Source organism: Aythya fuligula, chromosome 4 (genome assembly GCF_009819795.1).
Source record: "Aythya fuligula isolate bAytFul2 chromosome 4, bAytFul2.pri, whole genome shotgun sequence".
Taxonomy (NCBI): domain Eukaryota; kingdom Metazoa; phylum Chordata; class Aves; order Anseriformes; family Anatidae; genus Aythya; species Aythya fuligula.
In genome coordinates, this window is record NC_045562.1 from 35,596,824 (window position 1) to 35,622,069 (window position 25,246).

General features: G+C 39.4%; 1 protein-coding gene across 1 annotated transcript; it reads right to left on the reverse strand.

Moving 5' to 3' along the window:
* SMARCA5 (SWI/SNF related, matrix associated, actin dependent regulator of chromatin, subfamily a, member 5) lies at positions 1 to 23,813 on the reverse strand. The gene is made up of 24 exons (XM_032186253.1): positions 23,634 to 23,813; positions 21,577 to 21,651; positions 18,609 to 18,775; positions 17,770 to 17,870; positions 17,005 to 17,105; positions 14,946 to 15,125; positions 13,989 to 14,144; positions 13,760 to 13,891; positions 12,746 to 12,814; positions 12,077 to 12,186; positions 11,272 to 11,498; positions 9,573 to 9,694; positions 9,331 to 9,483; positions 8,012 to 8,144; positions 7,209 to 7,357; positions 6,845 to 6,964; positions 6,506 to 6,616; positions 5,831 to 5,944; positions 5,511 to 5,633; positions 4,116 to 4,248; positions 3,053 to 3,171; positions 1,816 to 2,028; positions 1,231 to 1,341; positions 1 to 329 (listed from the first exon to the last, which is right to left on the reverse strand). Exons 1-24 carry the CDS (start codon positions 23,811 to 23,813, stop codon positions 264 to 266), a joined length of 3,165 nt encoding a protein of 1,054 aa, XP_032042144.1. The 3' UTR covers positions 1 to 263.
* Between the last annotated feature and the right edge of the window lie 1,433 nt (positions 23,814 to 25,246).

Consider the following 25,246-nt stretch of genomic DNA (forward strand, 5'->3'; position numbering starts at 1 on the left):
CATTAATAAAAAAAAGTCAAGTGAAACGTTATTAATAAATGAAGCCTATTTATTACTTCAAGTGTTAATGGTAAAAAAAATTCAGCACAGCTGTTGCATTTAAAAAAGTGAACCTACAGTAAGTACTATGTTTCTAGTTCAGTAAACAGATGAACCCGATGTCCTTTAATGACATAATAGTTGAGCATTATACAGTACATCTTATGAAGACCCGTAAATTAAAGAACTACTTTTTAAACTTAGTGATTACAAAAATTCTGCATTCACAGCTTTAGCTTCTTTTTTCTTCCACGACCATCAGGAGTACCATCCATTTTGCGCTTCTGTGCCTGTAAGGTAAGTTTTTAAAGTAAGTTATTGTGACAGAGAAAAATTTTAAGTAGTGCATTTCAAGTCAAAATAGCTAGAAATCACAGGGCAACCCTGGCAGCTTAAAAGGTGATAAATCACAAATGCAGAATATGTGAATATGCACATCCCACTCAGGACAGTAATGGTCTTGTACTCTCTAATCCTGAAATAATACCATTTCACAGAGGAAAAAAAAAGTATAGAAACAAATAAGGAGCTTATAAATAAAGCTTGCTTACTTAAGGAATGGTATTTCTGAATGCCTGTTTAAGGATTTTGAGAACAGTTCTTTGTAACAACTTCAAAAACAAAATATAGGTAAGAAAATGGGTAGAAGTTGTAACTTCCTTTACAGAAAAGGTCTGCACGTTTAGCAGTACTTCACTTAGCAGAGTACTGTCATGCATATGTGCTTGTTTTCCCAAATCTAGCTCTAGAGACCATTTCATGACCACCACCACCCAAAATAAAGCACACGATGGCAGGCAGCAATGTCTACATCAACTACATACCACCCCTCAGTGGCAGGCATCATTTCTTTTTGGATAAAAACTAATAAAAAGGCTAAGTAAATCTTAATTGCATTTTATCAAGGTAAATTCGTATAGCCCAGAACTCAGTGATCAGAAACGTAACAAGCTATCTGCTCCAAAGCATGTATGTGAGCTACAGTTTAGAACCCAAACTTATTTTGCATCCGCTAGGATACTTAACTGAATGACAGTAGTAAACTTTAAGCAGCACTTAGGACTGCCCTATAAGGTTTTTTGTTGTGTGCTTTCTTTAATTAAAGAAATAGCTATCACTTAGCCTAGACAATTAGAAAAGCACACTGTCTTCAAGTGAGCTTTTCTACAAAAATGCTTTTTTAAATCTTACCGAAGATGGTTTTGGTCCACGTTTCTTCTTTTCTGCCTTTTCCTTTTCTTCCAGTTCCATGTTTTCTCTTTCAATCAGGGTGATTAAAGTATTGCATCTCCTTTGCAGCTCCTAAATTGCAAAACATAGTCACTCACTACTTTAGGCAGCCAGTTCATGTAAAAAGCATCATGTCAGAATACTAGAAATGCCAGTAAGTAGTAAGTTTGTTTGTTTTTCATCATGCAAAACCTTGGCAGAGTGAAAAAGGAATGAAACAAATTTTTTATGGTAGTTACTGGCTGGCTTCATAGGAATGGATTTGATCACAGATGTTTGTTTTTAAAACAGATTTGTATTTAATTCAAATTCATGTTGATTTTGAAACACAGTAGCTTGGAATTTACATTTCTTCTCTCAGGAGACTTTTTAGTTTATTGCATTTGTCATCCATTACAGTTGCTGTGGAAAGTCTTTAAAAATTAATATAGCGACCACACGCACATACCTGACTATTTCAGAAGTGATTTAGTAAGCTTGCTATGTAACCGCGGTGTGCTGTCACAGGTGTTCGTGAGCCAAAGAGCACAACAGATTAATACATACCATTGCAGTTCTGGACTTGAGAAACCAGTCAAATCTGAATTGTGGTGAGTTTCGGATACACTGTCTTAATTCATCATAGACGTTCTCCTTATCAAATCCTAGCTTGTGAAGCATACAGATCAGAAAGCGATCCTCTTCTTCAGTATAATTCTTCCCCTTATTGGTACCATATGATATTCTTAGCTGGTGGAAGGGGGCTTTGTATCTGCCAATCTAAACAAAACAAGACCATACATAACTAAGAAATCCTTTGGAAACATAGAACTGTTTTCTCTGAAAGCAAAAAAAATCACCTGCCAGGCAGACGAACAATACCATATTAGAAAACTAGAGCTTTTATGATCTCTGGTCCTTAAAGTCACCATGTTTAAGGAACTGTAGATTCTAGACACTAATTCACTAATTTCATTTACTAATATCATCTAAGCAGCCAGCTTTGTCACGTTTGTCTGCTTGCCTGTTTGACAAATCTTTTGATTGTGCAGTGCAGGCCTGACACTACATTTGAAAATAGTTAAAATCTGCCAGCCTGCAACGGGCAATGATTCTTTTTAACAAGAAAATCCTCAGAAATGGTCAAAAGCAAAGGAAAATAAAAAGGTACATGGCTCAGCTGCATTTTGGTTAATGGAGTGAGACACTGTTTTTCCCTTGACTTCTTTAGAAGAGGAGCTAGTCAAGCCTAAGGTGAGTAAAAATGTCTGGTATTTATTTCAAGTGTCTTAACGTATTACAAATCTGTTTGTTACCAAGCCCTGGCTGGTGAAACGCGCAGGATCAAAGAAAACTCCGCTGACTGGTAAGTCTTCTCTTTTTAAGTCCTCTAAAAATATATGTAGCATTTTCAGCAATGTGGGTCCAATCAGAAATTGTGCTTCTTCAAAAAGCACATAGTTACTGGGAGTGGATCACAGTACAATCAGTTCATAGTGCCATATAACGACGATTGTTACAAACAACAGAAGGCCACACCTGAAGTTATCACCATAGCTATCAACCAAAATAGGAAGTTTAAACCTACCAAATGCAGTTAAATTCAAGAGTAGAAACTGCAAAGGACAGCAGTTCAATAGAATTAGAAAAGCAGAAGGCAGCAACTGCTGAGGAACAGGTAAGAGAGGAACATTAGGCCTAACATGTCTTCTTAATGTACTGTAACATTGGCTAGGCATACAGCATGGGAGCTCACCTCATTGGCACAGGGAAATAAAGGAAGCAAGAAACACAGCAAGGGTACCTTTGTATCAAGTGCTTTTTTTATGCTAATTCGTCTCTGAATTCTGGCTTCTCCTCTTTCTATCTGAGCCATGATCTTCTCAATGTCTTGGAGTTCGTTGCACCTTTCCCAGAACACAGCTAAGAAAAGAACAAATGGTTAGTTTCTAATCACAGAATTAGGTTTTTGCCTTAAAAGATGTTATTTCCTTTTACCAGACCTTACTGCTGTATAAATATAGATATGCCTTTACCTGATAAGGGACCTTCACTTCCTGAACTTGTGTTGGGAGTATTACAAATACTATTTTGAAGAGGGTAGGTACAGGAGCCCTCATTTTAATTGAGGTATGATTTGGCCAGCTAATTTCCTTCTCAAAGAAAGCCTTAACAGGGAAACTGATAAAACAGTAATACAGAAGGAAGTGGGATTGCCACTCTAAGTAGCCAAAGACAGGAGCAAGTGTCTAAAAGACAATTAGGTATTTAAGTAAAGTGTTACCTCTATAAGTAAGCAGCTGTATACCATAAAAAACAAAGTCCCAGAACCTTGCAGCTGCACTACAGGAAAAGACCCTTCTCTGAAACATCAGTGGTTAAAGTAATCAACTGGTCTTCAGTTACAAAAAACAATGTTCATTAGTCAGTCACAGAATGTTTACAGTATCCCTAGCTTTAACAATGTGAAATAATAAAGGGGCAGGGAGTCAAGACAGTTACTGGTTGTTAAATCTAAGGAAAAGAGAATTCTCCATCTAAGTATTTTTTTCCTCATCATTTCCTTTTTTTCAGAAATTAACAAGAATTGAAACCAGCACTATCCAGAATATATCTAACACCAGTTAGAATATATGAAAGTGTGTCATCAATAGAGCATGTGCACATTTCAGTACAGTTTTAACTATGCAGGGACTAAACGTACTAAAATCTTTATCAGCAGACCCCAAATCCATTAGCACAATCTCACCCTTAAAGGGTCATACAGGGAGCTCATACAAGTAAAATGGTCAGCTTGTTCATAGGCATTTCAAACTAGGAAAGCAGCATTAGATACTACAGAGTTGACTACTTGAAAAGTAAGTTACCTGAATACTCGATGACTTCCTCTGGGGTTTTTCCTTCTACTTCTCGTGCTATATTTTCGATATCATCACGGCCCCACTTCTCATTAGCTTTGATGAACTGGTTAAAATCTCTCTTATTCCAGTTAGTAAATCCCTTTACAGCAATTAAAAGCAAACATGGCACAAAAGTTCAGGATTTGTCCATCTCCACATTTCTTTCAACAGATAATTTAAAATGACTGAGTAACACTTCTGTAATTCCAACAATATTAAACCTCTGCTTTCCTGCAGTTTGATGGTAGCAGAAAAACTGCTTTTATGGCGCGATCACTATAGTCTCTCTCCATCTAAAAACTACCTAATAATTAGCACTGCTTCTTTAATTACTACTTCAGTTCATAAATTAACCCCTCTAACCCACTATTCTCTGAGACAACATGGGATCACTTTTTAAGAAAAAAAGTCCCTGAAGAGAGGCCAGTAGTCTCTGTAATGGTTTTGTTTAGTTACATAGGACCACCAAGTGCCCTGCAGATACCACCAGCCTTCTGCATCTTCCCTGGTCTCTCTCCCTCAAAGTCTGTAGGTATTTTGTGTGATGTTATGCAGCAGGGACAGGAAAAGCAATGCTGAAGTTATCAGCTGCCAAGCCAGACTAACTGCATTTTTGTATTAATTTTTAAAAGAAAAAGTACAATAATATTCAGCCAGACATTATATGATTTAACCAGAGCTTATTTGATTGTACTGACTTTTAATAGTGAACTGCTCCAATGCAGTACTACTCAAACAAGAACTCTTGTCCTAAAATTACCCACAAAACACATGTGAAAATACAATACACAGACAAGGAGTAACAGGTATTAACCTTCATTGAATTATTTAAATGTACAAGCTACCTAATTATGTACCTATTCAGCTTATATCTTCTCTAAGAGGGGGACGTTATCACTTCTAGTCTTAGTTTAAGAAATCTGCCCCTTCGCCCTGCAGCGTATAGTTAGTACATGTGAATGTGACATTTTGGCAAAGGCTCTGCTTTAAATTACATGGAAAGTCGCACATGCAGCTCTGCAACCAGTCTGCATGGTCCCCCAGCTGAGAAAAGATGTCACAGGCTACAGTCAACATGAACTTGCCAAGTCAGACTCTGGACATAACTCTTACTTAAAAACATACAGACTGTATGTAGATCAGGTTCAGTAAAACCTAAATACACTAATTTCAAAGTGTCCTTCAAAGGTATCTAAACCCATAACAAACCCAATACTAAACTTTTTTTCAGCATGAACCAAGATTTGCAGCCATATTAATTTTAATATGGCATTTGTAAATCACTAAGAAATGTTCATGTAACACTGTAAAACACAACCCAAACTTCAGATGATGTCAGTCTCACTAAAGAACCAGTGATACCTGGGTTAGAAGCTTCTCTTTTTCTTCTAGTTCTTCATCATTAAGAGGTTCAGCCTCGTCAATCTTAAGCTGCTCTTCCTTTTGTGCTTGGGCTGCATTGGGCAGATCAGGATTACGAGGTACCTGAAAGATTATACATTTTGTAAAATTGATGACTTTTCACCAGTGCTTGGAGTAGCTTCTCCATTAATACAACCTAATCATTTGTTCAGATTACCATGATTTCATTTAAATCAGCGTGAAAGGCAGGACAAGTACATACTCTCCTACCAGTAACTGCTGCAATAAAATACACTAATGCAGTGAATGAATTCTGTTACCTTGTACCCGATTGTTTTCCTGTAGTAGAGAATCTCTTTTTCCAACAGTTCAAAGAGCCGTGGAGGAAAGAACTGAAAGTCTTGTACATTTGGCTGCTTTGGAGGCCGTGGTGCCTGAAATACACAAAAATGCTTGTATTTGACTCCTGTTCACATCCAGAATCTGTTTGCTAGTAACTGAGTCCTGTCTGTGAGAAAAAAAAAACCCTTCATTTTTACAAAAAATACCCTAAAACAGGGTGCAAGTCAGGTACAACCATGAAGGCTTAGAGAAGTAAAAGGTATGTGAGAAAAGCAGACAGGGTCTTCTGGAAAGGGAATGGTGGGGAAAGATTCGCACATGCATCCCCTTGAACAAAGTTAATGCATTTGAGTAGCAGTAAGGGTATGTTCCATAGGTAAGAAAATTCTACTGCTTAAAGAATATAAAAATAAAATATGAAATACCCTATATCCTTGCCATCCTAAAATCCTGTAAGTTCCATACTGTTCTTACTTCCTCCTCACAGAAATTTGTCTTAATTACTTTGGATTTTTCTAAATTTAAATCCTTCAAGTGCCTCCTCAATTTATGAAACCAAATGAATTAGCAATTTCTTGCTTTCAGCTTTGACCACTTCTCAAGTATATTTGACCAGTTTATTTATTTATTTGTTTTTTAATTAGTCAACTCACCTTGGGTGCTTTTGGCTCGCTGACTCGAAGAGCTTCTCTGAAGTAAGCATCCACAGCATAATTGGCTTTTCTTTCTCGTTTAGGTGGTTCAATCCACTCTGTAAATGCCATCTATAAAAACAAATCCCACCACCCCCAAGAAGTATTAAGACTAAGTCTTGCAAAACAGTCAGACCAGCTATGAGTTCTATATAAAAAACTCTACATATACTTCATTAAGTAACTAAATTTACAAATTATTTTTATAGCTGCATTGTATTTTATTTAACCAATGTATCATAAAAGTATGCTTTACTCATACAAATCAGTGCTTCCCTCCAAAAGAAACTTAAATATTACCTTCTGTTTTTCTCTGTAGTCCTCCCCTTCAAAATTATACACGCTGGACTCTGTATCCATTGTGAAATTTCGGAGGGAGCTTTCACCCATCTTCGAAAGTTTTTCATTCATTTCTGCAGTCTGGGGGCAGGAAAGAGTGAAATGAACAGTAACCTTTTTTGTAAGGTACTTCATTATAAAACATCTCAGTTATAACAGCATTAAAAAAATTAACACATTTGACCAATATGAAGCTTCTCACTAACAACCACTCTATTTTCTCCAGCTAATAATGAAGCTATCATCCAGTAATCCACTATATTACCACACAATTTAAGTCTAGGGGGAGGTCTGTTGGTTTTTTTTCTTTTAAACTTGATCTCACCTTCTTTGCACCTCTTTCCAAAATGTGATCAATATCTTCATCTGTAATCTCACTTTCCTTTGAGGCAAACACATGTGTTGCTCCATGTCTAATCATTTGCAGCATTTCATCCTTCCCAAGTTTATTCAAGTTTTGATCCACCAGTCTTCCTGAAGATAAAAGCATTGAAAGGTAGCAATTAAAAAATTTATATTACTGAAGGAACAACATATGAGTTCCCCCTTCCCTTACATTCCCATACATTCCCTTACTTTTGCCCTTCCCTCACGTGAAAAAAAAAAACAGTAAAATAAAATAAAATCCAGCAAAATCTAGCCAGGGACAACATGCATTCTCTTTACTGTGCTTTATTTGTGTTTGAACATTTTGGATGCAAGACCTTATATACAAGCTTTATGTTATGGTGTGCATATTTTTGTAATTTCAAAACCAAACCCTGCTGAATCCTTTTTGCATAATAGTTACTGACTCCAATCAAACCAACCAACCAAACATCCTCATAGCTTCTCCACATCTATAAAAAAAAAAAGGCCAAGGCATTAATTTCTCTGTTTACAAGTGGAAGTTGAGTGCTTCAAAACAAGTTTGTCTAGCTATACCCCCTTGTCTACATACATGTATTTATCACTGGGGAAGTAATTAAAAAGTTAATGAGGAAAAGCCTATTCTTGCTGTAAAATTTTCGGGTCTTTGCACTCTATATTCAGAATACAGCTGAGGCAAAAGCAACGTTCCCATTAATTCTTACTACATGATTTGTCTGCAGTGTTGTTAAAAAAAAAAAATTGCCTCCAACTACTTGCCTTGCTGGATGACTATGGAATCTAGCCGGAGTTTCATTTCTGCACGTTCCACTATTCTTTCTTCCACTGTATTGTCCGTGATAAATCTGAACACTCTTACAGTCTTTGTTTGGCCAATTCTGTGTGCTCGATCCTAGGGGAAAAAAAAAAAAAAAAAAAAGTAAATCAATACTTACTTTCTAGTGTGAATACATAATCATCTTCAATTTAATTAGTTTCAGCAAACTAACTTGTAAAACAGAATGGTGTAGATTAGTTAAATCTTTACAGAAGTCAATTTAATGTGACTACCTGAGATACCACACTTGCAGTTCAAGTTTTTTGTTGTTAGGCAACATCAACAACAAGTATGTTTCTAAATTTCATACCTAAAAATAGCTTTTCCTTTTTGTTTTGTGTTTGTGTGTGCGCGCACGTGTGCATTACATCATGTGGGAGAAGACCGGATGCTTCTGGCATTAGGTAACCTTCTGTAAAATCAAAATATTTAAGAAATTCTCTCTGTACTGACCAGAAGCTACCTATCCCCAAATCGTTCAGTCATGCTATGAATATTTGAAGAAAAATACAATGTACCACACCTCACCTGACTGGCTGATCATTAACCACTATGAGAATTAGTATTCTGAACATACACTTTTAGTGGTAACTGGAATTTTCTTGATTTAGCTTCCAGGCACTGGTTCTGTCATTCTTTTGAACTAATTTTTGTTAGAATACTTGAGAACATACAGATTGAATTTACAAGGTTTGTCACTGAAAGGCCTTATTTGCCAATGGTAACACTGGTAGATTTTTAAATAGCAGCTTTACTTTCTTCTGCAATCAGTAGTGTTCTTGATAGGTACCATGGCTGAAAATGCATATAAATCTACTTTAAAAAATTAAATAAAGGAAGTTGCTAACAGAAGCTTGCTTTTTAAAAACTGTAATTCAAATTTTATTTGCCTCTTTTCCAAAGTCTCACTGAAGACAGCGTAAATACAGTAAGGTCTACTTTCCAGAGAGGGATGGTTTTATAATTTTGGAGTTAACACATGCCATTAGTTTTTAAAACTAAAAAAGGCTATTTTCATTAAACACTACTAAGGGTACTGTAGCATATACCACGGCATTCCCTCCTGCAAAGTCCAAATGTGACTACATGTTCCACAAAGTGGAAGCTGCACTGCAACTGAAAAATCAGTCTTAAAAATACTATTAATATTATGCTAAACTGGAAAAATGACATTTAAATTTGAAAATACTATGTCATACAGCATATGCATTTCTAGGGCAGTTATATGAGGAAACAAGGACATTTCTATCTGGATTCTTACCATAGCCTGAAGATCTACTTGTGGATTCCAGTCTGAATCATACAGAATTACAACATCAGCAGTAGCCAAATTGATTCCAAGACCTCCTGCCCGTGTACTCAACATGAATACAAATTTTGAGCTACCAGGTTCATTGTATGCGTTAATAGAAGCCTAAATAAATAAAAAGAACATGATCAGTTGAACTAAATGTTTCATAAATACTATTTTTACTTAAGTGAAATACTTAAAATTTTAAATACCTGTCTCTCATCATGAGGTGTTTGTCCATCCAATCTACAGTATTCATAATTTCGCCACATACAATAATCTTCCAAGATGTCCAGGACTCTGGTCATCTGGCTGAAGATTAAGACTCTTGAATCTGTTTGGGGTAAAAAGGTTTTATGTTTTCATCAAAACTTAAGATTCATTAAACTTCACAAAAGTTTGCCAGTCAGAAAGGGAAGGAGGGCAGTTACATGTAAGAGTAGTTATAAATAAAAAGACTGATTTAAGTAATGTAATGAAGGTAAGTTTTCAGGGCTAAATATATATACATGTATTTAAAACAATACCTAGTATTTTTATTGAACAGCCATTAGAATGTGAAAGAATTAGAAAGGTCTGATGATGTCAGCTGGGATGTCTATGAATTACACAGCCTAATATATAATACGGGTCTGCAGATGTTGCTTTCAAGTACTGTAATGAATTTCTAATATTTAAAATTTATATTTCTGTATTCTTTAAATGCCTATGTGTATTTATTGTGCGAATGAAAATTTCTTGGGACAAGTGATGTAGAAGAAAATTCTCTTTCAAATATAACAAATCAAGAAGTAAAAAGAACAAAATGTTAAAGCATTTTGGATTTGAGATATCTAGAAATTAAATTCTTCTTAAAGACTTGTCAGTCAGCTTACTTACCTGCTAAGAACAACATTCAAAAATGTAAATATGTATTAATGTAAATGTATATATAGACACAGCCAAATGTTTCAAATGTACTTAAGGGATTTAAATAAAACACAGAATGTTACAAAGTTTCTGCTTCCCCCTACACGCTCCCAGTATGACTTTTGTTCTTTGGACTCAAGGTCTAATAATTAAATGCTCTCTTTTGGTTAACATCAGCAGTTGATTTAAAACCATACCAATTCTATTTGTAATGTCCCAACAATGAGTCTCACATCAGAAAGAAACCAAAATTAAAAAAAGCACAGTAGCCAGTTAACTTTTTTTCAGTCTTACAGCAACGCATATCTCCACAGCTGTTTGAATACTATCCAGATACTGGGCACAGGTTACTTTTATATTACCTAAGACTAAGGTTTGATTTTTTTTTTTTTTTTATCAATAACGTCTCCCCATTCACAAACTTTCCTTCACTTTAGTGAAGTGACAGTAATGTATGCCAGAGCTTTGTCCCTACTATTGAAAATATAAAATATAAAAAAAGAAAAGCATTTTAAAATAACAGTGTTCCCCCAGTTTTGCATAAAAAAAACTCAAGTGCTGTTTAAAATCATATCCAGAAAGAACAAAAACCACTTCACAAATGACTGGACTTTAACCCTACATGAAGACTTTGAATCTATAACGGTATTTCACGGCAAACCAAAGCAGTGGTTAAAATATTACACAATTAGGTTTCAAACAGCTCATGTTGCTGAGAAACCTAAAGCACAGACCAACTGATGCTTCTGTGGTCTCAACTGGAAAGTAAACAAGCAAACAAACCCCTTTGCAGTCACAAAAAAAAAGTTACTTATAAAGGCACTTCACAAGTCCTTCCGGATCAACTTTTTATTATGCAGTGCTTGAGAAGCCACTATCATGGTAGGTATCAACTATGGTCCTACATAATGTGTGCTGATTTTTTGCTCACAAGACGTGACTTCAGTTTTTGTCATTAAACCAAACAGCTTGCAAGCAGCAATACAACAAAAAGATGCGTACCTTGCTCTTTCAACTTCGGCAGTAATTTGTCCAATACTACCATTTTGCCACTGTTGGTGACCAAATGCATATCTGTTGTGTAAGGTGGACCAGGTTCTGCTCCATCAAAGAGATATGGATGATTGCAACATTTTCGTAGTTGCATAAGGATATTCAACAGTCTCATTTTGTCCAACTTTCCAGCAGAATTCAATATATCTATATCCTTCATTAAGATCCTTGTATACCTGTATCAAAGAAAAAACTTTTGTAACTATAAAACAGTTGCCCTTTGCTTCACTAAGCACAGCATGGTTTGGGGGTTGGAAGGAACCTTAAAGCCCACCCAGTTCCACCGCCCTGCCATGGGCAGGGACACCTCCCCCCAGCCCAGGCTTCCCAAACCCCCATCCAGCCTGGCCTTGAGCACCTCCAGGGATGGGGCATCCACAGCTGCTCTGGGCAGCCTGTGCCAGGGCCTCACCATCCTTTGAGTGAAGAATTCCTTTCTCATATTTAATCTGAATCTACCCTTTTTTTAGTCTAGTTTAGTTTTTAGTTTCAAACCATTACTCCTTGCCCTATCACTACACTCCTTGACAAAGAGAATATGGTGTAGTCAAAAGCCCCCCCCCCCGCCCCCATTTCAGCAGATAACTTGCACTGATCTGCACAGTTTCGTCACCATAAAAGTGTCACAAGGAAATACATACAGAGAAATTTAGTATAGCAGAAGGAATTAAATCAAGTTCTGCACAATCATTGAGTCACAAGCAGCACATTCCTTCTGAACCTTAACCACAGCATAAACAACAATCTCAATTACCATTCTCGCTGCATTTTGCTGAGACCCACATAAATTTTAACTTCCTTCTTTGGAGGCAAACTTTTCTCTACATCAGCTTTAATGCGACGTAGGAGGAACGGTCGTAGCACCTGAAAGAGATTGCATTATTATCTGTATTTTGGAAATTCAAATACTGAAGGGGTCAACAACACCAGTGCAGGCATACTTATAAATGCTAAATCACCAGACCTATTACCAGATGACATGAAAAAGCAATCCATATCAGCAGATTATTATACTTGAGCTTTCTTTGGAAGACTCTAAATCTTCTAGGACAAGTCTTTTAACAGAAGATTCCTAAAAGTCTTCCAGTTTTTCAGTAGAACACTCTTGATCTTTCAAGTGAAAAAAATAAAAAATAAAACTTTGCTTGACTGAAATCTTTGTAGTGTCTTCATAGCCAATATTCTAAATGCAAGTATCTGAAAACCTTCAAAGCCAGAACTGTCAACCCTTCTCTATCCTCCAAAACAACTTTCTTTTCAAAACATAGACACATTCTGCACTTCACCAACCTTTTCTGAAAGCCCACCATGGTTTCTGGAATAAGCTATCTTAGCCTAATATCCTGTCACAAGAAATATTAAAAGAATTATTTATAACCTAATGTAGATGTTATGAGAGCACACAAAAAGCAGAAAGACTTACCATATGGAGACGTTCCACCAACTTTTGATCCCCTAGACAGTTGTTTGTATCAAACCATGAATCAAAATCCTGTATCAACAAAATAATTGGCATGTAAGAACTTTTCTTTCAAGGTGCAGTATCATTACAGTGGTGAAAAAATGCAATTCAAGTGATTCTCTAACACACAGAGTGAATAAAAGAACAAATCATCCCTTTTGGTCTGTTTTCTTGGGAAGATACATATCACTGTATCTTTAAACTAAAACAACAACAACAAACCACTGGGAGTTAAAAAATAATAATAATAATAATTTTTTCTTGAAAAGGAATCTGATTCACTCCTATCACTCCAGTGGATGAATTCCAGCTGGAAGAAGTATACCACTGCAGCATTTGATGAAAATTGAAAACAAAGAAGGAAAATTCTGGTGTAATACATCACAAGATTTCCACTTCTATAGATGTTAAGCTCCCAATTCAGTTACGCTCAAAACCAGTTAAACACATTCTTGAAAAGGGCAAAAAATACCAGCAATAATAAAAAGTATCTTCCTGAAACCATACTACGATGCTCAGCAGAGGTGCCACTTAATGAAGTCTTTTGCTAATTACATAGTATCTCCCATCTCACAGTAAACAAGTTTAGATAAACAGTAAGGTAACTTAGTTAAATGTAAGAACAAAGTTGTTTTACCAACTGCAATGTTTACTCCTATTTTGCAATGCAATAGAGATCACCTCCACACTCTAACTTGAAATACCTCTCACATCTGCTAAGCTCACAACAGCCCTTAAAAATGGACAAGCTGGGGAAATTAGTTCATGTACTGTACTTATAACATACAATGTTGGAAACATGCACTGACTGCCAGTCTATAGTTATAAGCAACTGATACATCTGGCTATATATCTCTATCTACATATATATACAAACACACACACACACACATACATGTGTATATATTACATTTCAGGCCTTTCCAAGTCTGGAAAACCACCAACATTCACTTGTTAATGGAAATTAACACTTACTTCAGATGAGTTAAAGACATCTGGCAAAAGGAAGTTAAGAAGTGCCCAGAGTTCATGTAGGTTGTTCTGAAGTGGAGTTCCAGTTAATAGCAGCCGATTTGTAGTCTTGAATTCCCTCACAATTTCTGATAACTGAAGGAGATTAAGACATAAATGAATATAAATATACCACTAGTACTACCACCTAGCAACTCAGAACAGTATCTATTTCAGTGAAAATAAAAATTACCTTTGATTTTTCATTTTTAATCCTGTGGGCTTCATCTATAACTAGGTATCTCCAGTTAAACTTCTTGAATACTGATTTTTCTTTGATAAGCATTTCATACGATGTTACGCAGACATCCCATTCTCCTGGCAACAACACATCTCTGACAAAGGCAGCCTAGACAGCAAGGTGACAGGTCTTTATTGAGGCTTTGTCAAAACTAAAACAAAAAGAACACACTAGAGCTGCTAAGATCTTAAAACAAGGCTGCTGAATTTGAAAATAAGATTAATTACAGAGTCAATAAAACATACAGTCGCTGTAAGACTTAAGGACTGTAAGACCTGTCAGTGCTGAGGCTGCTAAAACCCTTGGGGCAGAGCAGAGAAGGAATTTCAGTTCAGGAACTTCAAATAAGGTTTTCAATAGCTAAACTGTAGTATTAAAATTTAAGAACTAAAAATAAATTAAAAAAAAAAATCAAACAAAAAAAACTACCAAACAAGCAGAAAATCTATTTTGAGTCCTAGTTTAGACAAGGATTTTTTTAAATTGAAAAATAATCCCAAACAGCATTATTTGGCAACTTGATTTCTAGAAAGCTGACATCCAAGGATTAAGAGAGGACACGACAATTATTAAGAATTCAAATTTTAGAGGTATACAGATATTAAGAGGTTAATTCACGTAAATGAGAAACATTCTACTAAAAGAAGAGCATGGACTTTTGAATTCTAAAAAGACACTAAAAAATCACAAGGTATCATATCTGGATCAATGACTTCCAGAATTATTTAAAAGTTTATTATTTATTATTTAAAAGTTTAACCAGTATGTTTGTAATTTCTAACAACAAACTTTTAAAGTAGAACTAGGTACCCTTAGAAGAATAATCAAAAAAAACCTGCTGCCAAACAGCATGGATCACATGCTGGATTTAACATGTGTGAATGCAGGAAAAATAACATCAAAACTTACTCGCTGGTCTTTGTCACCTATCAAACACACTGCTCGAAGTGTAGGTACCCATCTCTTAAATTCATTCATCCAGTTATGTAGAGTGGATTTTGGAACTAACACCATGTGAGGACCAGGAATATTTCTGTAGTGTTTCATATATCCAAGAAGAGAAATTGTTTGCAGTGTCTTCCCGAGACCCTGTGAAAAGCATTAACGTGTCAGAAAAAAATCTCTCAGCAAGCACCTTTAAAAAGCTCAACAGTGAGCTCTGAGTACATTACAGAAGCCACAGCAGCCTAAACAAATTGCTAAGGTACAATAAAAGGCATCAACACCTTAGTTACTAAAAGCTTATACAGCATTGCACAACTAAAAAAAAAAAAAAGTAATAGAGTAACATATTCAAACATGGGATTATGAAGTTAGAACTTCGCCTTATCCCTCGAGTAAGAAATTCTTAGAAGTGCATGAAAACATTATTTCAAAAGATTTATTTTTGTAGGATAGGGTATACTCAGATTATTTAGAGGTCAATGAACTTTAAAAACTGACATACATGTACTCATTATCTTAAACGTGAAATTAAGTGAATAAATTAGGAACCCTGTAAGATGACTTTTGCAGGCCACAACATGTCGTCAGTTCTCATGAGAATAAAGTGAAGCATAAGTAAATATAAACAGCTGCATATATCAAAAAATAAAACAAATACTGAGTGGCTTTAGAAGTACTTTCTAAAGCACTGTTCATTATTCAACAGAAATATTAAAAATCTTGTATCTTCACCGCATAGTTTTAATTAAAACAAAACAGGAAAATACACAAACGCCAGACCCTATGTATCATTTACATAATTCAAAAAACTGTGACTCAGTTGCATAGGATTTAAGAAGAAAAAATCAATGCAAGTTATTTTTGTTTCCAAAATTCAAGTCTTTGTCTTCAAAATGACCACATTCCACCTGGCGTAAGATGTGGAAAAGTGTTTACAGGCTGTGTGAAAGACATAGATAAATTCAAAAGGATAAATATTTAAGAATAAATCCAAAAATACTTAACAGCAAGCATTTAAACTCCTCAGTCCAAAACAAATTTTGGAAGACCATGAATCTACAGACTTAGAAAGTTTCCCAAACTTCTTTGTTAACACAACCCTGCTCCACTTAGAACTCTACTTGCCAAAGAAAATCCTCTATTCATAAACTTGTACGTTGAAGAAAATCCTTGATCTATTTCAAAATCAAATGTGTTCCTAAACAATGAAGTTACTTGTCTCTAATTTATCTTGAAGTTTTATACATAAAAGCAACTATCAGTAAGATATGAGAAATGCATCATACCAATATATAATTCAACTTTTGTTTTTCCTTATCTGCTCCTGTTAAAAATCAGATGCAATTAAAGGAGGAGGACAAAAACCTATCTGCCTCTCCAACTACTACAATTTCTTTTGCCCTCATCCCTTCTCATCCAGGGAAAAAGAACAAAAGCAGAAACAAAAGATGCTATGGCTAGCACTGACTGAAAAGTCCACGGTCATGGTGCGAATGAAAACACAGCTCTCTAGCTACAACTTAGCATCATTTTTCCTGGAAAGTTTCCCAGTGTTGCAGTTCTTCCTGCTGAGAACATCAATCCACAAAGGACACTCGTATCGTGCTATCTGTATTTTATATCCTAATAACAGGAAGCGTTCCCACATTTGTTGCTCTTTTCATGAATGACGCTCTCTTCACAAGGGCAGCTTCAGAATACCCTAGCAAAATAGCTGGGGTTTTGAGAAAATATACAGGACACGTCGTTCTATAAAACGTTTCCCCCCTTAATTATATTGTTCTAAAGTTTAACAGATCCCCTTTTCATGCCTGTTTCTAAAACTGCCTGTAGGGTTTATTTAAATTAACATACATGTGAAACTGTTTTAACATTAGTGACCTAAAAACACACTATAAAAATAAAATTTGGGAAATCATACATTGCATTTTGTGCTATGTAAAAAAGTACATTGCTGATTTAAAATTCTATTGGTAACGTGTGCTATCAAGCCCCCCAGTAGAAACGCAGGCTCCGTGCATACCATTTCATCTGCTAGGATACCATTGATGCCATTTTCATACAAAGAAATGAGCCAGTTCAGTCCTCGGACCTGATAATCACGCAGCTTTCCCCATTTAACATCTACAAGACATAAAAGAATAGACTTAAAGATTTGTAAAGACTTGCCAAAGAGCCATTCCTTTCCTGCTAATTGACACTGATTATCTAAGCTACAGAACAAAATCAAGTAGTACACCCTACGCAGTAAATTCCGAGGATGAAGCAGACCGGACGCAAGTGACATACTCATTTTGTTTCTGTGAGCTGCTTCAACAGCTTTGATTTCTGAAAACACACAAGTTATATTGAAATTTTAACCCTATAATCCCTCCCAAAATCAGAACACAGTACAACAGTAAATCAACAGAATATTAAATTCTCTGTTAAACTAACTGGAAGCCATTATGTACTTTAAATTGAATCAGAAGATCGGTTCCACCTCAAAATTTTAAGATGACCAACTTAAAAGCTAGCTCTTTCCCAGTAACTATGGCATGGCAACTGGATTTCTACAGGACAGGATTCACTGGACCTTCCTTCTAGCCTGCCAGAATATAAACAGTCCTTAATGTATTTTGCTCCATCAGACTGGTGCTGGTTATTGTTTTCTCTCTCTCTTGCCACCCAAAAATTGACTCATTTTCTTTGGGAAGGGTGAAAATAAACTCCTCTTTTAAACTCCAAAGGTTTGACTTTTGAAGGTAAATAACTTTCAAGGGGGAAAAAAGGAAGAGAGGAAACACACATGATGGAGATTCTTCAAATCGAGTGCAGACATTTGTTGTCTTGGAGCTTTCTGTTAACAGCTCCTCGTCCTCTTCCTGTTCTGTTCTACGGTGTCGGTAGCTGAAAAAGTGGAAGAAAGAAGTAAGTTTCTTGCTGAACTGAAAAGACACTAAACTGTTCCAAAATGTAATGGCACTGCAGTACATACAGATCACAAATACACAAAGAAGTTTCTTGCAGTTTTCTTTAAAAGAACTCTAAAATTAAGCTCATGAATTGAAATGCTTTTTGACTCTTTAGAATGAGTAGCTTCTTAACAATAAGATGTCCATGGCATTCTGGCTCATGTTGGAGGCTCAAATGTTAGAGCAGTGTGACTGGAAAGGGATAAACCACACAGTCAGGGTGCATCAGTCCTGGCCTTTAACTACAGGACAAGGAATGACACTGTTTAAGAACTCTGCAACATCTGCCAGAAGTTCCAGAAATAGTGCAGACACACAAGCTGCAATGAAGGCAATCCAAATTTCTAGACTTAGGATTTTCAAGGTGCCTGTAAGATGCATTATGTTCTCCATGAACTCTTACAGCCATGAATGCTCTACTTTTCTGCCCCCACCTTTCTTCATGCTGGAATACTTTTAATCGATAGTGCTTTACCACCACCACAAAATTCTTCTAACTCCTCGAGTTCTTAGACAACCCTCCACTTACAAGTGGGCAGTTGAAAAAAACACAATTACACAGTGTAAAACACACACCCAAACAGGACGAAAGGCTAGCAAGTTTAACTTACGCTTCTAAAGTACACTAAAATCCTTAATTACAGTACAAGGTGGCCTACATGTCATCACTCACTCGCCAACTGACAGTAAATTCTGTTTCTCATCCTTCTTTATTCGTGGACGTCCTGGTTTCATTTTCAAAGGTGAAGTTGGAGTTTTCTGAGCAGCAGGCTGGATGAAGTGAGCAAACAGCTCAGTCTGCTTCAACAGATACTCAAATCTGTTTGCTCTGTCTGTTTGCTGTTGACAAGGGAAATTAAGCAGAACAAGTGTGAGACGTTACAATATGCATTCATTTAAAAGACAAAGCTAACAAATGTTTTTTACACAATACAGATTCACATCTCTTCACATACATAACTACAATAGCAAAAAAAGAGATGATTAACATCAACAATATAACTGGCGCTGACACATTCAATATTCTTTCATTGGATCGAAGCTAACCATTGCTAAACAGTAAGATCAAAGTTGCACGACAGATCTGCGTTAAGACTGACATCTGACTTGGGCACAAAGGTTGCGCCAGTGTCACTAAACAAGGCAGCAGAGTCCCTTTAACAACCTTCTCCTATCCAAAATGATGGTCCCGTTCCCAGAAATTGACTCCCACTCAGGATGCACAGGATTCGTCAGTGAACTTGTTCGTCTTGCCCACCTGGCAACAACTATTCTCTTTTCTTCTGCTTTGTGAGATAAACCACCTCGCTGAGGTGTCAGATAAGCAAAAGGGCTGGCATGAAAGGCGTGGGAGACAGCAGAAGAGCCCATAGCTGGAAGCCAGAAAAACTATTTTAGTGGCAAAGAGTTGTTAGATACGTTCAGCCTAAGCTGCATTTGGAGTGTACCCTTTGTTACGAGTCGCCATTTCTGCTGCACGAAAAAGATTACAGGAGACAATAAAAGTTTAGCTCCTGAGAGACAGGTTCCGTCTGGAATCAACACACCTTCCCAGCGCCACTCCAAGTATCCTGAGCTTACAGGAACTTCCGAAGACAGCTCCATGTTTACCAGCAACCACCCTGACATTCTGCCAGCTGCCACAACATAACCTGGTATTTAGCAACTTGCACAGTTACAGGAAGTCAGTTTTCTTAGTAAAAAGGAACATATGTTCCAGACTTCTGCAAGAGCAATGCCAGCGCTCTGAGTATTCTCCTCTTTAAGCAGATCTTACTTGGCATGAGAGACGGAAAGACAGGGGTGAAGGGAGATCAAGAAAGCAGCAAACCCCGTACATACCACAAGAGTCTGACTCTAGCCATAGTTTAAGCTTGATTAACACAGCTACAATCCACAGACCCCGAATTGCAGCTTTCCTGTCTATCCCTCAAAGATTGTTTTGTTTTGCTTCCTAACAGCTTCTGACATTTAAACTAGGTAAGACCTCATTACTATCCACATCACTAATCCTTATTTGCAAGTACTTTTCACTGGCTGTACAAAAGATAAGAAATACAAACTGCGTTGCACACGTTTCCTTGTTCAAAAACGTTAGCAAGGAACTTTCCATAAGTTTTGGCACTGCACACACACGCCACAACCCACTTTCAATGCACTTCAGGATATTCCTTTAAGAGACTAACAAACATTGTCTGTATCTTTTAGATAGGACGCAGACAAGAACAGGCTGTACTACGCAACCTTGAGCTATCCCCATGCCAACAGACAGAGAAACTTTCCCTGTTTTCTTTTGCAGTGCATCTTCTGACTATTTTGACAATAAAATACAATCTTTCTTGTAATTGTGCCTATTTAGAGACTAGAAGAGACAAATCCAAGTTCACTTCTAGGAAGTAGCACAAATAAATCAGCAGAAGACTGGGTTATTTTCAGTGGTAAGAAGAAACACAGGAAGCAGCAAATTATAAGAATCAGTTTCACTTTGCTATGAAGAAATTCCACATGCAGTCACAGACACTAGAACTATGAACAGGAAGAAAGGAAAAGCAGAAAGAATAGAGCAAGGATATGTGATGGAATGGTGAGGAGTGTGTGACTCCATCTCCTACACTCTGGATACCATAAAAGCTAAAAAATAAGGAAATGTTTTCTCTTATGTAACATGTGAAGCACAGAATTAGCCATCTTCATGCTTGAGCGGTCTTAACTAGAGCTTCATGACGAACAAATTAAACTTCAGAAAAGCTAACACGATCCCTTTCAGTCTTGACAAAGTGAAAGTGTTGAAAAGTTTAACAAGGCTTACAGTTAGCACTTGTACTGAACAGCAAACATTTTCTCAGCCTCCTGTGAAAAAGCTTTTAAAAGCTTTTATTTACTTTGTCCCATACACTGTACTGCTTGAAAGAACTTGCTTATTATGAAGTCCCCCTGCCAGAATATATTTCTATAGCATACAGTGTAGGTTATAATGTATTATAGTATACAGTGTCTACTCAAAGCCTTAAGCCTTATACTTTTCCTACAAAGGACTACTGATCCTGCAGTTCAAAAAGAATTATTTTGGAATTGTTTTCCTGTATTCGGTAGTGATATAAAAAGATCCTGGACTTCAACTGATTCTACACGTTCAGAAAGTAAGGTAGCAGCCATTTAGAAACTAATGGATGCTTCCCTAGAGAATCTTTTCTCCTTCTGAGACAGTGAATACCCAAATCTTCATTACCCTCCTTGCCTGCAGGACAACTCTGCAGTCAATTTCAAAACCAACATTACAATATTTCTCTTTTTTTTTTCCACTTAAATTTGAATACTTTCCATTATACGATTCTTCTAAACTTAGGGCACTTCAAAGCTGCTCAGACTAGACTTCCTAGGAATGGCAAAACACGTTAACAGCTGTTCCCACAGAATACCACAGTGGAAAAGGAGAAGGAACAGAGAACAAAATGCTAAAAATGAAAAGGGTCTATACGTTGTTTCTGTTATTTGTTTCAAATTACTTAGATTTTATTTTTGAATGACTAGACAAGGTCTTATAAAGCCAGTTATGAGACTTCAAAAGAGCAGAACACTAAGTCTACCGTAAGCAGGGCCTAAATACTGGATAACTGTACGCGTTCCCAAGCGTTACATACCATTTTCTCTTCATATGTAGGATCTGCTTCCTGGATTTCTTTTTGTTTTCCTGGTGACGCATCATCAAAAGATTCCTGAGATGAAAAAGAATTAGAAAGAACTTATTATCTGAAGAGGAGAATACAGCCATGTAGAAGAGCATAAGCTCCCTGCAAATTACCCTCTATTCACATCAGATGGCACATCCATCTTTTGCTGCTTTGATATAGTCAGCTCTCTATTACTTACTGTAAAATTACCTGGAGATGGATCAAAGATCTCTGCCACAAGGTGACGGACAGAGCTAGCTCTCTATAATCTAATTTAGCTCCATCATTAAAGCATCACATCAAGGTGGATGAGAGAGCCAGCTGTTGTCCAGAAGCTCAGCACACCACTTCAAGGGTGCTGTGCCCAAACCCTCTAAAGCTGACTCTGTAGAGCACCAGGAAAGAACCAGTCCTGGGGCAAGAGTGGTTTCAAGTTTTTTCCTTTTCCAGGTTACCCCAATTCCTTATCGTTCTGTATCAAGGGAATAAATCTAAATAAAAAACACCTGGACTGCACTTCTGTCCTGAAAGAAGAGTAGGAATTTAAGAGAAACTGTATTTCTCCCCTGTTTGGTTTAATAAGTCACGTAATTTGTTATCACCACCAGTACTGCTTCTAACAGAAAAGCAGGCAGGCAGGAGGGGGCAGTCCTCCCTCATCCCCTTCCTGCCAAGTCCTTGCCATACTGCCTTCAACTGCTCTTTCAGATCGGGTTTTGTCCTCATCTCCCCTTATTAGGTTAATTCTTTCCCCATCGTCCCCCACGTGTAATTTCTCCTTCAGTTCTTACAACCAAACCCGACAGGACAACCCCTCTCTGCTATATCAGTTTAACACAGTACATCACAAAACCACCTTTTAAAGGCTAAGAAATGGAAACAAATGAGATATCCTCAAAATTATTAATAATCAGCTGTCTAGCTGAGCGAAGTAAGAGCTAAGTTAAGTCTTTCCTAGCCAACGTAGACCCAAGGAACACGAAAACAAGAAACAACGTGAAACAAAGGAAGGCAAGACATGGGATGTTTGTGGGCGGGCGTCTCCTCACATAACTCTGGCAAGGTAAAGCCTGTGGCAACAGAAGCAGCCTAACAGACGTCTCATTCAAAAGTCAAAATTAAAGAGCAGAGCATGAAAAATTACAGCTAAAGGTCTTCCAGCCTTATACCAGATCTTCTGGCTCATCTCCTGCTGGGTTTGGCTGATACCCATCTACCAGGGAGCGCGAGGACAGGGCTGTTTGAACTGGTGTACAATACTCCCATACTCCCGTTCCTCCTGGCTGGGTGAAGCACAGCGGCGCAGCAGCACGCCGCCTGACCTCTTCCCGTGCGACAAACACAGCGAAGCCTTGCGATTTCGCTGGAGAGCAAGAAAACCGATGCGCTGAGGTGATGGGCAGTACCGGGACGGCACTTAGACACTTCTCAGCGTGTAGGGCTGCCGGCTCCCGAGGCGCAGAGGCAGCACCCATTCCCCATTACCCACAGTGCTCGGCTGCCCGCTCACCCCAAAGCTGGCGGGGCCGGCCCTGCCCTGCCTTGCGCGCCGTGACTCAGAGCCCCGCCAGCAGCACCGGCCCGTTCCCTTCCTATCCGCGCAGGAAGGAACAAAGCTGCGATACAATTAGCGTCTGCAGGCACGCGTTCAACCCCTATGAAATTTCTGGAAGAAGCACCTGTTGCCAAAAATAAAAAAAAAAAAAAAAAAAAAGAAAGGGGGGGGGGAAACACCCCGAGTCCCGTCCCCCCCCCTTCCCCCCACCCGCCCGCCTCCCCTCACACACGCGGCGCGGCGGAGGGACACGGCCCCACGGGGCGCGCTGCGGCGCGGCCGGGCGCGGAGCGTTCCGGGGGCAGAGGGCGGCCCCCGAGGGCCCCGCGCCCGGTGCCGGCGGCGCCCCGCCCGCCCCGGCCCCTCCATTGTCTGCCGGGGCCGCGCCGCCGGCCTCGTGGCGGGCACCTGCCGCCCGCCCGGCGCCTTACGGGGTGCGGGGGTGAGGGGGGGGTGCGGGGAGCCTCCTGACCTCCATCGCCGCGTCGCCTGCGGCCGGGCCGGCGGCGGGGGGAGCCGTCCCCGCGGCCTCGCTGCTGGCGGCGCCCGGCGGGGCGGGCGGCTGCGGCGGCGGCGCGGGCGGCTCGTCCGGTTGCGGCGGCGGCGGCGGCGTTGTCGTTGCTGTTGTTGTCCCCTGCTGGCCGGCGGACATGATCCCTGCGGCGGACGGGGCCTGGCGGCGGGGGTGGGCGGCGCGCAGCCCGGTGCCGGTGGAGGCCCGTCCCCGCTGCCGCCCCGGCTCTCCCGGCGGGCTCCCACCAACCAGGAACCGAGCCCGAGCCGGTGCCCGCTCTCGCGAGAGCCCGGCCGCCTCCTCCTCCTGCTGCTCCGGCCGCTGAGTGGCGGCGCTGTGGGGAGCGCGCAACGGCCGCCGGAGGGGCGGGGAGGGACGGGGCGGGGCCGCCTCGCGCGCCCGCTCGAGCGTGGGGGCCGTTAACGGCCGCGCCGCGTGCGCGTTGGGGAGGGGGGGGGGGGGGGGGGGGGGCGGGTGTTACCCGTGCCGAAGGGAGGCGCTGGTTTCGCTTTTAACGCTCACAGTTAACATAACATCGCCACGCTGCCCCGCACCGAGTGTGAGGGGGAGCTCCGTGCCCTTTGCCAAAAGAAAACACAGGTCTGCACGAGTAGGATAGCCGGCAATAAAAGCCCTGTTTGTCTCAGGGCAACACCATAAGGCAGCTCCAGCTGCAGGACCAGGAGCTGATCAGTCACCAGAACAGGTGGCAGAGCCAACCCCGCCAGCCCCCTGCTCTCTCATCTCCTGCCAGCCCACAAAATAGGATCTGGGGATCCGAGGATCCAGGCCAGGGCTGGGGGGAGAGGTATTGTTTAATTAGACAATGGAATGAAGCCGAGTGCCAGCTGCTGTCCCAAACCCCCCCTGCACTGCATCTCCCTGCTGGATGAGGCAAGGGAGCTGCTCTACAACAGCCTCTGCTACCTGAGGCACACTCCCAAAAAGCCACCCCACACACCCCTGCTCACCCTGACAGGTAACACAGAACTCAGCCTCACCCACTTGGTGCAGTCCTGACTGGGAAGGAGAATTCTGTGAGCACCACTAGTGTCCGCCAGCTGCTGACAGAGGCTGAGGCCAAAGGAGCCAGCCACAGCCAGGCTGAAGCTCCCTCACCCTTTGGTTCATAGATAAAGGTGGACACTGGGTACTGCAGCTGAACTGCTCTGCAATTATAAGTAGAAAGGGTTCAGCTGTGGATGCACCTGCATTAACAAGCAGTGTTAATGGAGGGACAGCCCCTGAGCATAGGCTGCAGGATTGCAAAGCTACATGTACCACACGGGGCTGGGGGGTAGGGGGAAGTAGTGGATAAATGGCAAAATCACTCCTATGATTATTACAATTTTTTTGTTCAGAGACTTTAACATTTTTTTGAAGTTAAAATAGTTTGCTTTGACATTTCGAAACAACTATGTCAACTAATTTCTCCCTAACTACTCAGAAGAGTAGTAACTTCTCAGAAATTTTCAGTTTTCCTAGAACAGGATTTCTCAAATAGTAACAAATTTCCTGACATGGTTAGTCACTGTTTGTTATCATTTCTCATCATAGATGGAAATCCAGTC